The 17,826-nt window shown below is 42.2% G+C and overlaps 1 protein-coding gene across 1 annotated transcript in view; it reads right to left on the bottom strand.

The window, feature by feature from the left end:
- The window catches only part of CMIP (c-Maf inducing protein), a 137,461-nt gene extending 119,847 nt beyond the window's left edge, over positions 1-17,614 (bottom strand). The window contains exon 1 of the mRNA XM_054840297.1: positions 16,582-17,614. Within this exon, the coding sequence (XP_054696272.1) occupies positions 16,582-16,878 (297 nt within the window). The 5' untranslated portion in view covers positions 16,879-17,614. The remainder of the gene's footprint in view (positions 1-16,581) is intronic.
- Between the last annotated feature and the right edge of the window lie 212 nt (positions 17,615-17,826).

Raw genomic sequence — 17,826 nt, forward strand, 5'->3', positions numbered from 1 at the left:
ACAGAAAAGGGCATCTCCTCTCACTGACCAGCTCTCCTTGGTCAAAGATCAGATCAAAAGCTGTAAGACACAATCACCTTCAGAAACGCTTTACACTTAGAAATTCAACCAAGATGCAGAAATCTTGTTTTTGACTAATGTCTAGTCAAAAAAAGTAAGAAAAGTCCACCCCTTTTTTCTTAACAAGTAGCTATTAAAGTGTTAAACTGTCTTTTTCTGTACAATGTTTCTTATGTTATAAAACCAATACAGGGATAAAAATTCGGTCTGAAGCAGTGTCTTCGCAGGCCATGTGACAAACTATGGCAAATGCCACAGGATTCGTTCTGTACTAGCTCTCACCTGGACCTGCAACTGGCAAGACAGTCAGAAATACAAGCACTTGGGGAAAACCAAAATTAGGGTACATCTTGTTCTGAAAACTAAGATATCACACACAGCAAGACTGATTTCCATAAGTGCAGCACACTCCCTTCTCCAGGTTAACTCTGAACGGTGGGCTGCACAGTGTATTTACTGCTGCCTACACAATGCATCAGATCTACCTACTAGGAACATGCTACTATCTGCAGGAGTGTGTTCCCCAGAGATACGTATGCTCCCATCTACTCCAGAACAGGCAAAGACAACCCAGTATTACGCTGTATTTCCAGCTCTCTGCAGAGGTATCCTATGCTACATCCTGCCTCTCGAATATAAAGACATGTCACTTCTTCTAAGACCAAAGCAATCATCGCAGATGATAATGAATTACAAACAGGAAGCATCCATCCTTCTGCTGCACTTCACTGAAGAAACCAGCAGCAAACAGTTCCCTCCTCGTCTCCACTGCTCACTTCCGTGCATTCAGAAATGTACGTCTTTACGCTGCTGTCTCTGTCCCAACAGCTGATAGGATGGCAAGAAAAAAATTCAGGCTACATGGCAGCAGGTTCAATACAGGACAATATGCTTGCTGGGCAACATATACAAACTCTTTTTTACAAAAGTTAAGATTTACTCAAAACCAGAAAGCTCCTGTTTTTTCCTATACAGATGAGACTTCCAGTTCTCTGATGAGGAAATTAAGTGATGTGACATTAAGCAGCTCATGAATCTCTTCAATTAATGCATTCTGCACAACGGAGACTTCCAGGGAATTATCTGCAACCACAGCAGTGCCTCATTCCCACTGCCATGTCCCTGAGAATGAGTCACTTCAATTCCCATACTCTTGCTGCAGGCAGAGAGCTAAGGACTGTTCCCTGTCTTCATTAGTCAGGCAAATGGTTGGAATCAAATGCTGAAACTACTTGCACAAAACTTTAATTAGGGTTACCTTATTTTCTGCAACTATTTGAGCACAGTTACCATCAGCTCTCCACTCTTCATGTGGATTAGGGCTTATGCTACAGGAGCTAACATTTCCATCCCACCATCTTCAGGGAGCAACCAAAGAGTCTGCCACACAAACATGGAGAGGATGGCAAAAAGAATAAAGAACAGTACCAAGACAGCCTGAACTGCAGGAGGCTTGCAAGCAGCACATCTCCAATGCTGAGCTGTATTACAAATCAACTGCAAAGCTATCCTGGCACAGGACCCTAAGTTGCGGGAGGAAATAGGACAGCAAAGGCTGAAGAAGCCAACATCAGTAGATCGCTCTGGGACCCAGATGTACAACCAAGCTCAGCAGCGTTCCACAGTGAGATCCAGGGCCACCACTCTCATCTCTGAACGTGCCGGCCATTTCCAGAAAGTCATGGGGAAGTGGAAGGGGGAAGAAGAGAGTTTAGAGATAGGTGGTATGCCTTGCTGCTCTCCATCATATGAAGGGTCAGGAAGGCCAGCTACACCTGCAACAGGGCTCTCCTAAGCCACCAAACTCTTTATTGCAATACTATGCCAATTTAAAAGAGATTTTATCATTAATAAACTAGTTTGAGGGACATAGGGGTGTGACTGTGGCTGGTTTTACACATTTAGGGATACTGTAATTTTCATTTTAAAAAAATTTTCCCAGAAGAGACACAAAATCTGTGTTACAACTGTTTCCAAACTTGAGAAAGCCTTTGCTGAATACAGCTAGTAGTCTGTATGTACTTCATGTGATTTGCAAACTAGAAACACTGGAATTTTAGGCCAGAAGGGTGTCATTGACTAATGGGGATTCTCCCTTCCCTCTGGAGTATAGGTTTATAGAGGAATAAGATCATGTTCTCCAGGCAAGTTTATATGAAATGATTCATCTCTAGCCAGCTGCAGTCAAGACATCTGCTTGTTTTCATTTCACTACAGGGAGATTCACCCTCCCCCCCCCGCCTTACCTCCAAAGGCGGCCAAGATTATATCGAATCGTAAAAAGAAAACTTCAACAATTTCAAAACTAAAACTTAAGAAGTCGGGTAAATTACACAGAGGCCACAGATGCACCTCTGTCCCACCTAAAGCACTCCTACGAAACACAAAGTGAATACTAGGCTGAGGAAGTCCTATTTAATCAACAGTCTACTGACTTTAAATGCATCACCTCTGTATCCTGTGGTTTACATGCCAATCTGCCCAAATACATGAAGGTATTTCTTTGTTTTAAGAATCCCTCACACATTCCACATGGGATCATGCAGACAGTCCTCGTGTGGTCAAATAAAGTTTGTGAACCCATGCCTTTATAGCTTTTCCATATAAATCTGCACTCTGGGCATATATCCAATTAAAACCTCATGTATAGATCACTAGGTTACTAACTGGCTTGCATACTTGGGGGGAGGGGAAATAACAAGCTCATGACTGCATAATTTAACACTGCCTGCGCTTTCACTTTTACATGCACAAGTCTCTTTTAATCTAGTCTTACCATAAATAAAGAGTAATAACGTTTACTGAAGAGAAACTCAGGTCCCTACATGCTGGAACACACAGTAGCTGATGCTGAATGCATTTACATTAACACTAACCCCAGTGCAAAGAAGACAAGGTCTTTTCACAAACACACTACAAAAACAGGAAGCAAAAGGGGAAAACTTCACAGTGTTTGGAAACAGCAGAGCATTGTTTGTACAAGCTTTTCTTACAAATGCAAGAAAAAAAATAAAAATCGGGTAACATGAAATCTGAGCACGGCAAGAGTCTTAGATCAGACACAAGGGTCTCAAGACAGCAGCTCTCAAAAGATCTCCAGGTACAGACCATACAGGCAAGAAGATGCACATGGTAGGTTTTTTTCCTCCAATTTCTGCTAAGAAAATCCAACAAGAGACATAACCTCTTAAACCCTTGATGTTAAAGCTAGATAATGTAACACAGCACTGCATTTTTATCTCAGTTAAAGCAGGTATGATAAATGAAGAGGCATTAGAAAACACATAATTTAAACATTTCCATTATTTTTAAACTGCATTCAAAAGGGAAGATACAATAGCATAGGCCTTGCACGCTGTGGGCTGCCCCAAAAGGCCATCTTTGCCTCATATCAGGAGGCTGCACTGTGGACTACACCCCTTCAAGATGAGTCAAAAAGCTCCCTTCACAAGCACACTGCGGTCACTAACTCAGAGACTTCCCTTTTCAGCTGGAGCACACAGATCTGATCTCTAACTTGAAGCTGCTTTGTTTAAATTTTTCATACCATCACCTCCTTTCTTTCCCTTCCCCCTTCAAGTCCACTCTGGCCGTGCTGTAGCACCATAAACACATACAGCCTGCACAATATATGGATAATGCATATAGTTAATGCTGCCTTAATCCTGACCCATCCCAGGTTTAAAACCAACCTACAGACCAGTCCATAGGTTTAAAGCAAGAGAGGATTAGTCCTATATTTGGGCAAGCACCAAGGAGGGCTCAGTACTTTCCCACGTCTTCTATTGCCATGAGGGAGCAGCTTTATACACGGTCAACTCCCACAACAGATTTGATTTCACCAGATTTAAAGTACATTAGTCAATCTAAGTCACTGGGGATATTTGAAATAACTTACAATAAATCAGAGAAGATTAATTGCAAGGGAGGCAGTGACCTAGCACCAAAATAAGTGTAAGTTAGTGTTAGGAGAGAAGCCATTAGCAATATTTCTCAATGCCAATAATTTTTTCACCATAAACACGAGAGCAAGATGATGTTACAGTCTTCAGGCAAATGCTGGGCTCCAAAGGCAAAGTGGTTACCTAGAAGGGCTATGTCAATATTTAATACCAAAATGCATGTCTGGTCCTGCACATTTAATTTCAAGCTCTTCCAGCTTTATTTGCTGTTTCATTCACAGCAATCACAAAAGATGAATTATCTAACCTTAGAAAATGTGTTTTCAGTCAGACGAGACATGTTGACTGTGTCCGTACTTTCACCTTCAGCAACACAGTTCTGTGCCAGCACAAGTTTTATGTGTTCTTCAATGTCCACATTATTTGGTTGCAAAGTAGATGGGATTTTCAGTGCCAGGATTCCACTCAAGCCATTTGCTCCTCTGGGAGAGGAGGAAGAGCCTGTTCTGTGCCTCTGGATGTCAGGCTACTTTTTATTTAAAAATTTTAAAACTTTCCTCAAAAGTCACCATAATAGCAGTGACCAAAAAAAATAAAACTCTGAAAGAACCGTGAAGAGTTGAAAGAAAAACTAAACAAAGTAATGACTAATAATTTGCACTTGCATAATACCTTTCATCAATGCTCCTCACTTCCATATACCGGGAAAGAAAACTGGCTGCATTTCATAACAAAAAGGATCAGGAATACTACTTCTAGCCCTTACTACACAGCTGGAGTTCCAATTCCTTTTGTACAGCATATGTGAAGAAGTATCAGTCTTCCTGCACTGAAAGGATAAGCTGAAGCTCCTTTCCCAATCCCAGTTGTGCTGCTATATACTAAAGGTAGTATACAGTAGTTTACAGAAACTAGTTTCTTCTAGTTTAAACAATGACTGAACCATATTTGTAACATGATGTTGTTTTCTATTTCTCCAGACATCCAAATAAACCTCTGTGTTCTACGTTACTGTTGGATAAGGAACACAATTCCTTCATTGAACAGGATTCATCTTCCAGAAGGAATCAACATGTACTCAAACTATGGGCATTTGACTACAGGGCAGTAAGACAAGGACATGGATGGATCTCATTCAACACAGTCCACTGAAGTAGATGGAAATCTCCTCTACTGCAAAACTAAGTGCTGTTCTTCAAAAAAACACTGGGCCTGACAGTTTCAGTCCCCTCCTCCCACTTTCTTTCTCAGAGTCAACATACTAAATGAACTGTTCAGATGACAGAACACCTTAGCTACAGTCAGAGCATCATGGAGCCAGAGCACCCAAGGAAGGCACACTCTCACAGCTCTCCATCACTGATATCCAATGCCCTGCCTGGCATTGTAACAGCCAGGGCAAAGAAACCTCTCATTGTGCAACTACCTTTTCAAGCTGCCAGGAACAACTCGACACTCAAACCCCCAACTAGAATAACTGCATAGCTACCAGAAAAATATCTGCAGAACTGCACCAATGGCTCATACATCCACTATTTAAGCGTCCGCGTAACTTTCTACTTTCAGTTTCCTATCTTCTTCCAGCTTACGTTGTAGTAGAGAGAAATGTGATGTTTTGAGATACCTCTGCAACCATATTCTTCTGAAGTGATTCCTAAATTTAAGAGCATAACATCAAAAAGTTTGTATATTAAATCCAAGATATGAGAAGGGAGAGCAAAATGCTGACCTTTTTTCAAAAACTATTCGCAATACCCTGTTTCTACAGTAATTTTGCAAGGTGACTCTCATCCTGAAAATTTCAGTGCAGTCAAGGTTTCCCTGACTTACTCTCTACTTCTGAAATCAATCTTAACAGCCTCAAAAGCAAAAGCAACTTGGTAGGTTGTCAGAAGGGACTATTAGGAGAATACACAAAGCATGCATGCCACAGAAAGCAAGAGACTTGCTTGAAGGGTAGTAAGAAGAGCACAACACCCTGAGCCACGTTCTGCTGTCAGTCACTCTCCCACACTTTCACTGATTTTTAATGAGATTTACAACCATTAAGAAAACAAATAGCTATCAAAATCAGGAGGGACAACGCAGCAGAAACTTTGTTTCTGCTCCAACTCCTGTTGGGTCACTGTTCCAAGGCACTTCAGTTAATACTGTCAGGACATGCAACTGATTCTTGGTGTCCACCCTAAGACACTCCAGAACGAACCACAGATGCATACACCAACTGAGAAGGAATTGCAAATTAAGCATGAACCAACAGTAGCAGACATGTCTGAAAAGTCTGATCTACATTTATTTGCCTCTGTTGTCCCCATGTATAAAAACACTGACCATGTGCTGGTCCACTTTGAGACAGTTGAAGCACAGCAGAACACAGAAGTTGAAACCCAAGGACTTGTAGAGCGAAGTCATTATAGTGTCATCCAAATATCAATTTTCTGATTGTTTTAAAGGCCAAAAATAATCCCTCTTTCTTTTTGTTTGCAGAAGGTCAAACACACATTCATATTTATGGAAAAAACATACCCACCCTTAGTATTTTGATTAAAAAATTGGATTCCACTTGGCAAGTTTCATAAACATTTTTTTAAAAAGCAGTTTCTACTTGACTGTTAACAATGCCCATGTCTGAAAATGGATAACGAAGTCATTCAGTTTTATTTTAGGTGCTCACACAGATAGAGCAAAACCATAGCCTGCTCACAATACGCACTAATTGCATTACAGTAGCAAACAAAAATCTCCGTGGTACAACAGAACCCCATTACAACAGGAACCAGACATGGTGAGAGACACTTGCCGATCCCAAAAGCTAATACTCAAATAGCCAAAACAGACAAAGACTGGGAGGAAAGGATCGCTGCCATGCAAAAAATAGAAACGTCACAGCTCTTCCATTGAGAAATAGCTGCTCCGTACTGTTTGAAATGTACTGTTAGGAACACACCATGGGTATCTGCAGGAGGTTTAGGGAAAAAAGAAAGAAAGAAGAGTTTCTTTTAAAAATTATCCAAACTGTCTACCCACATATGCAATTACCTAATTTTGTTCAGTTAGATGTTAATTGTCCATACACAAATAAAGAATTAGGTGACTTTTTTTGTTTACAAAATTCTTGCCTTACCTTTGGGTTAACATCACCAGAATTCTCATCCACAAAATATGCATAGACATCTGTACACTTCAAAAATATGTATGACTTATTTCTAAGAGAAAAAATATTATTTCTGATTATCACTTGCAAATACGGTTTCTCTTTAGGCCTAAGAAAAATATTATATAAAATATAAAATAATTCTATTTGGGAATACAATTACATATTCTCAAAAAAACCCCTCTGATTTAGCTTAATCTCAGCTTTCTTCAGGCAATATTTATTGTACCACATGTAGCACTTTTGTAAACAGAATCTTACAAAACTTAAATCCATTTCTGTGTGCTTTAAGATTTGAGTTTTAATTTCTTCCAAAAGCATAAATAGATTTTTTTTTATTTAGCATATCTTTAAGCACTGGAAATCCAACAAGCAAAAGCCCTTTAGTGATAGTTCCAAGCATTCGACATCCCCATTCTTAGTATCATGAAATTAGAGATCTGGAGTTTGAGAAGCATTGGATGTTCTCCTTTTATTCATCTTTTTTGAAGCCCTGGTTATTACTCTTCTCCTCAATGACAGTGAAAGCAATTTTCCCTTTTAAATTTTTCATCCAATGAGAAAGTCATGCAATCTCTCGGCCACAGGAAGAAGAACTTTAGGGAAACTGCAATATACTTTGAAAAGTGCAAGAGCTCTTTCTCCTGAAACAAGTGGTAATTCTGAGCAGACAAGGGAGAGAGACACTTCAAGGGCCCATAAAAGCCTTATCTCATTTTAAACCTCACACTTTGCCACTGCCTCCAAAGTGAAAATGGCTACAGATGCAAATATCAACAGTAGAAGCAACAGCACCGTCTTCCTACACCTCCGAGTAATTGGGGGCAGCTGTCCCTGTAGAGGATTCACCCTCACGCAAGCTTCAACCAGGACCACATACCACAGCACTATTTCAGCAAATTTCAAGACCAAATGGGGGAAAAAGAGATGAATTTGCAGTGAGCAGCATTTTCTTCTTAATAAAGCTTTATTGCAGGGCAGAGAGGCAGGAGGGAGCTGGCGCACACCCCGCGGAGCAGCAGCAGAGGCTGGCAGGACCTTTCCAGGAATCCTGAATGAGAAGGGCAGGCACCCTGGTACAGCCTGACCCAGGGCCGCTCAGCAAGCTAGATCGCATTTCCTGCATCACTGAGATCAGCTCACTCACCTCCCACGGTACCTTGGCTTTTCAGCTACGGTGATGTGAATTTCAAAAAAAACAAAAACAAAAAAAACCCCAAAAAACCAAAACCCAAAACCAAAAACACCCACACCCAAAACAAGCAAACAAAAAAACCCCCTTGCCCTGTCGGTAACTACATTTGCTGATCCACCATGACTCTACCAAATAATTAAACATTCATTAATACACTGCAGCAGATCGCATGAGTTTTCCCCAGCTTTGCAGGGTATGAAGAGGATACACTTGGTCCTGTGGTCTTTCACGTCTTGAAGATGTTCATTACTGTCCTTGCCAGGGCTATCAGACTGTGGTAAGCAGACCTCATTAGTTTCCCTGTCCTCAGCCCCAGTTTTCCCCATAGAAGAAAGTAATTTCAAAAACTAACTTTCCATCAGGACAGTGCTGTCTAAATGTTGGCATAAAATGGGTGAAATAGCAACAACTGGTTCTGTCTAACAGGGAAATTTCCAGCAAGCCTTTTGCTCATAAAAGACACTATTTCTAGTGCAGGCTGCTCAACTCCTCGAGATCTGCCAACCACAGAAAAAAAGCGGGGCTCTATTTTGTAAAAGCCTAACAGTCGAGTCAGCCATCTCCCCCAAGCAGCAGTCAACCTGAAAGCCGCACGGTGATCTTTTGCTAAACCTTTCTGGCTTTCTGAACAGCACATCCTGCCATTCACGCTACAAGCAATGAATGGTAATCCCCCTCCTCAAATTACCCTACTGATTTCAACAGAGCGAGACCAAGAATGTACGTGACCGAGTGTACTTCCAGTTCAGATTTTAGTCATTGCAACGAGTTTCTTGAGCTCAATTAGTAACAGGCACATATCTAGCAGACATGCTCAAATCCAGAAAAAACAGATGCGTTTTTTTCTAAGTTTCTAAAGAAAAGGAAAAATACTTAAGATTATTTAAAAACATACTGAAAACTCAGATTAAAGTGGAAGAAAACAGCCTTCACCATAAACTCATGCCCTCGACACCACAGTCTGTGACCTGGCATGATACCTGCTTTTATATTTCCCACTCTATTGGCCCTGTCCCATCAGTCATGGGACAGCCCAAGAGGCAAAGTCAGGAAATCACTTTAAGTACTAGAAATGCCAGCACTAGTAACATCAAATGTCCACAAACCCTGAAACAAGACCCCCTCCTCCAAGACCTAGATATTTTAAATTCTCCTAATTTTTAAGCCTATGATGTGAAGGCCTTTTAATTTAGCATCTGGTTCTGACTTCTTCGTGTTTTCCTCCACAACCACAAGAACTAAAACTTCACTCACCATTGACGTGTTCGGTTATAATGTATGCTTTTCAATTGTCTTTTCCCTTTCCTGGTATTGCCCCTGCATTCTTAAATATTGTGCAAAACAGGAAAATTTTACGCAAGGATTTAATAATACTTTTTTTTTGGCAGCGATTCCAGCCTACCATGTTTCCCCTCTCCTTCCTCAACAGTCTGGCGGACTATACGCTGAAACAGATCAGTTCCCTGATCCAGTGAAAAGACAACAAATCCACAAAAGGTTCAAACAGAGAAAGTGTTCACCAGCCAGTTCACACAGATTTTCTCAACTTGACCCTGCAAACCGTTAAGCGCGTACAAAAGACAGATTGAAGCAGTACGGTACAGATGCAGAAGTGAACAGCACAGGCCAGGACTACCTAAGACAGCAATACGGCCAATGACACTGCACCATCAGACTGTGCGAAAAACGTATTTTATTGAGTGCACATACATGCGCAAGTGCTCTATATGGATTATATATGCTAAACTATCAATCATCTTCAAACATGCAATTGTTTAAGGAATTAAGCACTACATATCTATAAGCACATGCAGATACAGAAGAAAACTGATACAACTAGCACTGCTCAAAACACTAATAAACAAGCCACAATCTACCCATGCAACCCACAATCTAATTACTTCTAAAGACTCCACAAGGCTTGAACTATTTGAGGTAGGTCTCTTCTTTCATAAATCATATGTGGAGAGATGAGTAAAAACCCTGTTAGTCCAGCCACGCTTACTAACACAGAAGGAAATGAGATGCCACTTTATCGTATCATGTTAAAACTCACCTGTTATTTAGGAACTTCCAAAGTACAAACAAATTATATGTAATAAATTAAACCATTCCAAACAAAATCACTCTCCTCTACGTACTAAACCTACCACCTTTTTTCCTCCAAAAAGTCCCTCGGTGTACAGAGATTTGTCAACAATTTTGGTGGGACCAAGGCTTCAGCCTCTGTTCTCCCACTCTTGCTAACAACGCAAACCTCAGCTTGCAAACTGGAACACTGATGCAGATGCGACTCTCAACCTAGCCTTTCACCTCCAAAAAACTAAATGTCCTTTTTGTGTTTCATAGAATCATAAAATGGTTTAGGTCAGAAGGGATCTTTAAAGGATCATCCAGTCCAACCCCCCTGCCATGGACAGGGACATTTTTCACTAGACCAGGTTGCTCCAAGTCCTGTCCAACCTGGCCCTGAACACTGCCTACAATAGGGCATCCACAGCTTCTCTGGGCAGTACATCCTTTCCCAGGAGGACCGTGCTCCGACTTCAATGATCTAGCAGACTCTTCCCATCACTAGTTACGATGTTGCACTACAAAAAAAATACAGATGATGTCACACCTCCACAAAGGCCCAGCCCTGTGAGGGATGCTAAGCACCTCCAGTCCCTGCTCTGATGCAGGATCAGGTCCCCACTGAAGACCAGAGGCAGTTTACAAGTTTCCTCGGGGGGACTATTACCACCACATACTGGCTAGCACCACATCTTTACTCCCTGGCCAAAATGAAAAATGAGGCAGAAGTATTTCTGAGTATCCTTTTTATTTATGCTCCTAAACATGTAAAATTTACTGGCTGGGTGTTAACACTAATAGCCTTAAGAGCTCTCACTCTATCAATGAATATAGCTTCTGTTTTCATATTTTATATAAGCTCTGTGACATATAAACACGTACCTTAACACTACTGACTTATAAATATGCTTTTTAACCACTGTAGGAACTATATATTCAAAGGTATGTTTGATAGGCATTAAACAACTTTAAAGAAATACCATTTTAGGTTTCCTTATGCTGAACTACAAACTAATATAGCAATAAAATAATTTTGTCACAACAGAGTAATATTCCATTAAATCACAGAGTCTTCAGAAAAATGTGGGTTTCGTTAATGCAGACTCATGCCTGCCTTCACTTCTGAAACAGAATCTCAGTTTCAACAGCATAGATAACATGAAGCAATTTGTTCTCGATTTGCAGAGAATTCTAAATGATCATGGGCTGTATGCAAATTACGAGATTCAATGCTCTCTCTGATGTGCCTGAAGAAAATACCTGATAGATAGCAACAGGGTAACCCACAATAGGAAAAAACTATGTGCACCCAAAACCTGTAGGTACCACTTCTTGTCAAACAAAAACAATCATGTGCAATAGTAAACAATGAGAAATATTATTCTTAAATAGTAATTTAGCTTTCAATTGTTATAACAGATTAAAAAAAAAATCTGAAATTGCTTTGTTATTTATGTGTTCATAGTTATTCACATATGTAATGATGGCCCATCAAGCTACTTTTAAGTCACATTCATAGAGCACTATCAATAGCACATGACTTAGGGATAGTACTTGGTTTACTGAATAAACTGTTTATTTTACTATTATTATTATTACTAATTCATAATCATTCTATTTGGAGTCTGAATAATGCTAAAATATTCCTTTTCCAGGAAAGCTTTAAAAAAATTCTTCTTATAAGATTGTTTTGAAACTTCTGAGCTCTGCATAATACTTCCCACTTGAGCTAATTGTTTTTCAAGGGAAATTTAATTTTAAAAAGTATGTTTTTCTAACTAATGGGAACCTGTGCTAAAGTAAACAATGAGTCCTGCTTGATAGGAATTTTTGCTCTATCTTTACCAAAAAAAGGAAGGAAAGACATGTAATAGCATGCTGAAACACATGCGGTAGCAAAATTGTTGAATTTTAAAAAACAATTAGAAGACAATTTTCTACTCCACTTCTCCTCATTGAAACAGATCATCCTGCCCTGCCTCATTTAATATTAATTGGGTATGTTCTTGTCTCTAGAAGAAAATATAAATGCAGTTCCCTAATCCACTTATGTTCTTGCTTCAAATATATTTCTGATTAGCTAGCTTGTCAATAAACTATTGTCCTCACACATCACTTTTGTACAGAAAAAATTTTAAAAGACACTCAAATCTTTTCAGGATTGTCACCAGCTCTGAATATAACATCACACTCAACTTATCTGCCAAGGCAAAACCAAGAAATGTGAAATGGGCATGAAAAGCCAAAGTTTCCACCTCCATGAGGGATATTAATGAGTAACTTCATGGTTTCAATTATATCTTATCTTCCCAGATGGGAATTAGAGAGGTCATCCCTAGCCAGCGAAAATGAATCACTTATTTATTCTTCCCCTGTCTGTGGCACATAAACATGTATCACAAGTCTTTCTTGCAACTCAGTACCTTAAATTCATTGTCCTAAACATCTGCTCCCAACTGGTGCAAGAAAAAAAATTAAAGAGAAAAGCAGGGCAGAGACATGAAAGGGGCAAGGCAGAAGGATATCAAAGGCATGGAAGTTCAGTTATGACAGCTACCTTTAAACTACTGAAAATTAAATTTAAACATTTCTGCTGAAGATAGCCATAGGTTTAATCTTCACACGCACGCACACACACACACACAAAAAAATAAATCACACAAGGAATCTTAAATTGGATTTTATTTCCGTCTTTGTTTTTACTATCACTGCCCTTCAAGCTGTGCAAGGACAGAGCTCACTGAAAAAAAAAAATTAATAATGGCACTATATTTGAGTTTGGTAGGTGTTTGTAAAATAAACATTATTCCTTCCATGGGGGAGAAAGTCAGATTCATCCCCAGGCAAGCTGTTGTTTGGCAAACAAAGTTTGTAAGTATCAAAATTTCCTACTGGGACTTTAACATTTACATTTAAAAAAAAAAAAGTTACAGATGTGTATTTACTTTCACCAAAAAAACCTTAACCAGAATGAAAGCCTGGACAAGATGTGAGTGAAGCTGTAATGGTCAAACTGTACTATATTTAACCCATTCTTTGAGAAATGAGAAACATGAAGCAAACAATGGAAACAACGGGTAAATCAGATAAAGTCCCAACACCTACAGTTACGGGACTCTCCACCAGCTAATACCTTTCCATTCGTCAGCTGAGCGCATATACCAATTCAGAATACTATTCTTATTATTCCTTTTTAATGAACATGGGCTTATTTTAATTGAAACAGTCACTTGTGATAATGTCAGAAAAAGCACTTTGTAGACAACATTATTTTCTTCCTCCCTAGATTTTGCTAAAATAAGATGGCCTAACACTTGTTCCGTTGCACTCTTGCATAGTGCTTCTGCTACAAAAAGCTATCTTGTCAGCACAAAACACCTAACTGCCTTATTAAGCAACAGGAGTAGTTACCTCTCGCAAAAAACTTGTAGGTAGGGTCTCATTATTCAGACTTAGATGTGGACTACCCGTGGAAAAAACTGCAGATGAATAATCCATACACAAACTAATGCTAACGCCTATGTTGCAGCCCAGGCATTGACAAGTAAGAGCTTGTGGGGAGACAACTTTAATTCAAATATATATCTCGAGTGACAATAAAAAGGACAGAAAGTCCCTAGAATCAACAAATAACTTATCCACTGTACTGAGGGACGTAATTTGCCAGATCTGGATTCAGCTGTCATTACAATTTTTGCTTTCAAATGCAAAACAAAGTGATGTTATTTTCCTGTTCAATTTTATTCATGTTATACAGAATGCAGTAAAACTCGTCATGCCAGAGGATTTGCAAAGGGATGATGTGAAGATTAATTAGTCGCTGCTCATAAAGCGCCTTGCCTGTGGAAAGCCCTACGTGTAAAAATGACCTTGTTATCAAAGTTGTTGAGTGCTCCCAATGCTCACTTTCAACGGACGGTATGGATATTTTTCTACAGCTCTTGAAAACCAAATTAGTTGCATTTAAATATCTATCTGCAGTTTCAGGAGGTTTTGGTATTGTGCCTGTACCCCGCTTCTGTAGGGAGTGGGGGTTAAACTACCACATATTTTACTTAAATCACATCTTTTCAGCTAAAAAAAAAAAAAAAAAGAGAAAAAGAGGGAAGAAAAAAAAAGAGTAAAATCTACATATCATAGAACCAATCCCTGAAAGATACCTGTTAAATGTACCCATACGCTCAGGCAACAAGTGAATGCAGATCTTACCCTAGCACCCTACTTACTCCCTAGAAACCAAAGACACTACTTGAAATAATAAAGCACAGATATTTCTGCGCACAACAGTATTTACTTGGTGAGTTAGCGCTGGAAAAAAATGCTAAGGCGCAAGACGAAGCATGAAGAGCACTGCTTAACAAAATGGAGCCTGCAATGGTACATACGATGTTTTAGTATCCTCTTGCTATTTATATACATAAAATAATTAGGAATGAGAACACCTCAGTGGTAATTAAAGCACAACCCCATAGGATTTTAGAAATTTTTCAGAGATGATTTCTTTGGCAACAGCTTTGCCAGTGAGCAGAGTTTGACGTCTCTTGTACAAACACAACTTCATGCCTAGTATTGCCACATTGCAGAGATTAACGTCTGAAGCATGATCATGCCTCTCTCTACCGGTATCCTTCTCCTCTGCCCAGAAATAATCAACTATGGATACTGCCAGGAAAATGCCTCATCTCCACTGATATTCAACTTCCCCTCTACGCTGACAGTATCTTAATAAAATGAAGACCTGCAAAAACTCCTCATGCTTGTGTCTTTCTGGGTGGTTTTTTTGTTTTTTTTTTTCCCCAGCAATGCTCAACCGAGTCTTCCTTCTCCCTTTACACTAGTTCTATCAAAGAAAGAAGAATATTCCCTTGGAAACATCCTCGACAGCCCACTGGAAATGGTAAGCAGAGATGTCATTGTGGCACAAAAAAGAGCTCTGTGAGAACAGGCAGCTGGCCTACCTGAAGGTAGCTCCCACTGAAAACCTGCTTTGAATACTCCACGGCAGAAACCATGATGTAGGAGAGACATTTACACACGCTATGTGTCTGCGCACCAAAGTGTGAAAAAAATCCAACCTCCGAGCACAGCACAGACTGGATGAAACCCATTTAAATACACCATTAACAGAAATCTGCACAAAAGCCAATCCACTCTCGCATATCACGAGTGTCCTATAGGAAGGCCAGAATGAAGCCATTGAGAAAAATGAGACATTTACATATAAATCAAAAAAGGACATGATCGAAGTAATGAATGATTAAAAATCAGTGTGAAGCATGTTTTGTGAGCTGTGTTAATAACTATGAGACAACATTTGGGTGTAGTCACATCACATACTATATGAATGTTCCAATAACGCTGGCCATGAAATTTTAAGTTGTCCGTGTAAATAAAAATTGTATTTTTAAAGATTGTATCTGTCTATTGTACATCTTTTGTGCTGTCGATATCACCACCTTGCATTTTTCTCTTGCATCATTTTCCATTAAGAAGAAAATCCTGAAGGAATCTCCATATTTTATGATCACATTGCCTGTGTCTGAGCACGGTATGTGACCGCCAAACCAGAGCCCCAAAACCAGGCCTAAAACAAAGCAGAGCAAAGACCGTGCAAACCCCGAGCCTTCGCTCTCGAATTAAAAGCATCCTCCACCTCCCTCACCTCCAACTTGGCCAACGTGCCAGCAGATTTCTGCCGACTTTGGTTTCGGGTAGAAATGGCTCAGCGTGGCGATTTCATGTCGGTGTCGTGTTGAGAAGGGAGGATTTAAAAAAAAAAAAAAAAGAGGGAAAAAAGGGGGGGGGGAACAGTAATAATGACGATAATAATACTATTAATAACAATAACAACTAGACTTGCTCGAAAAAAACCACCGAAACTGCAAATTTAAATATGCCTAGGATTACAAAGAAGGAAAAAAAAAAAATCCCCAGAGGCATTCCGGGATTCACTCAAGCCGAGCCCCCCCTCACACACCCGACCCCCTCGGGGGGGACCCCGCACGGGCCGGCAGCACGGCGACGCGGCACAAAGGCGCAGGCATTTCCCCCCCTCCCCGAACCACCTCGGCCCCGCAGCGGCGGCGGGTCCGGCCCCGCTGATGCCCCGCGGGGCGGGGAAGCCGCCGGGGCCGGGGCCGCGGCCGCGCTGTGGCCGCCCCCCGCGGCGGTGGCGACGGGCCCGGCCGGGCTCTTACCGTGGCCGAAGCGACGCTGTTGTCCGCCAGGGTCAAGTGGTGCGGCTCCCACCGCCGCAGGAACTTGGAGGTGAGGATCTTGCTGAGAAACGTCCGGGGGTGCCGGATGACACACACCTGGATGTCCCCCTCCTGCAGCAGCTTGTACCTCATGCCGTTGCAGTGGAGCAGGGCTCTCCGGCACGGCGCGGCACCCATTTTATTCCCCTCGGGAGCGGACATCTCGCCCAGCAGCGGCTTGCTCTCCTCGGTCTGCCTGCGGTCGCTGCCCCCGCCGGAGCCGCCGGTGCGATCCATGGCAGCCCCGCGGGTCGGGGGTGGCGCTCGGCGGCGGCCGCCCGGGGAGACCGGTCTCTACGGGCGGTAGAGACGGGTATACCAAATAAAATAAAAAAATTATGAAAAAAAAAAAAAATCCAACCCCACGCGGTGGATTTAAAAAAAAAGCTCAAGGGAAAAAAAAAAAACAAACTGTCAGGGAAGATGGGGGAAGGGACTGAACCGCACCGGAGGGGGAGAGAAGGGGGAAGGGGGAAAGGGAAGCGATAAAAATCCTTATTCAAACTTCAAAATCCGCCCCCGGCGGGTCCCCCTCGCGGCTCTCAGAGCGCCGCGTCCATGCTCCCGGGCGGTCGCCGGCCGAGCGGAGGGTCGGCTCCCGGCGGGGGCGGCAGACAAAAGCCGGCGGCGGTGGCGATGGTGGTGGGGGCTCCTGACGGCGGCGGGGGCTGTGGGGCGTCCGGCCGCTGTTCCTTCCTTTCCCCCGGGGCGTGTGCGCGAAAGCGTGCGGCGGCGGGCGCGCGTGTGCATGTATGTGGGTGCGTGTGTGCGTCCGTGGGTGCGGGTGCGTGTGTGGGCTGTGTGTGTGTGTGTGTGTGTGTGCGCGCGCGTGTGTGTGTGTGTCCACGCGCGCCGCCGCCGCCGCCGCCGCGGGAGGAGGCGGGCGAGAGGAGCGAGCTTTGCCGACAGCCTCTCGCCGGAGCGGCTCCGGGAACAGCCGATTGGTTCCGAAGGGGTCATGTGCCGCCGTCCCTGACGTCAATGGCCGCGGAGCCGATGAGGGGCAGCGGCGGCCGCGCGAGGTGCGCGGGAAGTGCCGCGCGCGCGGCCGTTGCGCCACTCCCCTCATCCCCCCCTTTTTCGCTTCTTCTCCTCAGAGGGAACGGCGTCGCCCCCCCGTCGTTCCCCTTCAGCCCGGTCACTCGGCTACCGCCCCGCCGAGTGACCGGGCTGAAGGGGAACGAC

This window comes from Grus americana, chromosome 13 (assembly GCF_028858705.1).
Source record: "Grus americana isolate bGruAme1 chromosome 13, bGruAme1.mat, whole genome shotgun sequence".
NCBI classification, from domain to species: domain Eukaryota; kingdom Metazoa; phylum Chordata; class Aves; order Gruiformes; family Gruidae; genus Grus; species Grus americana.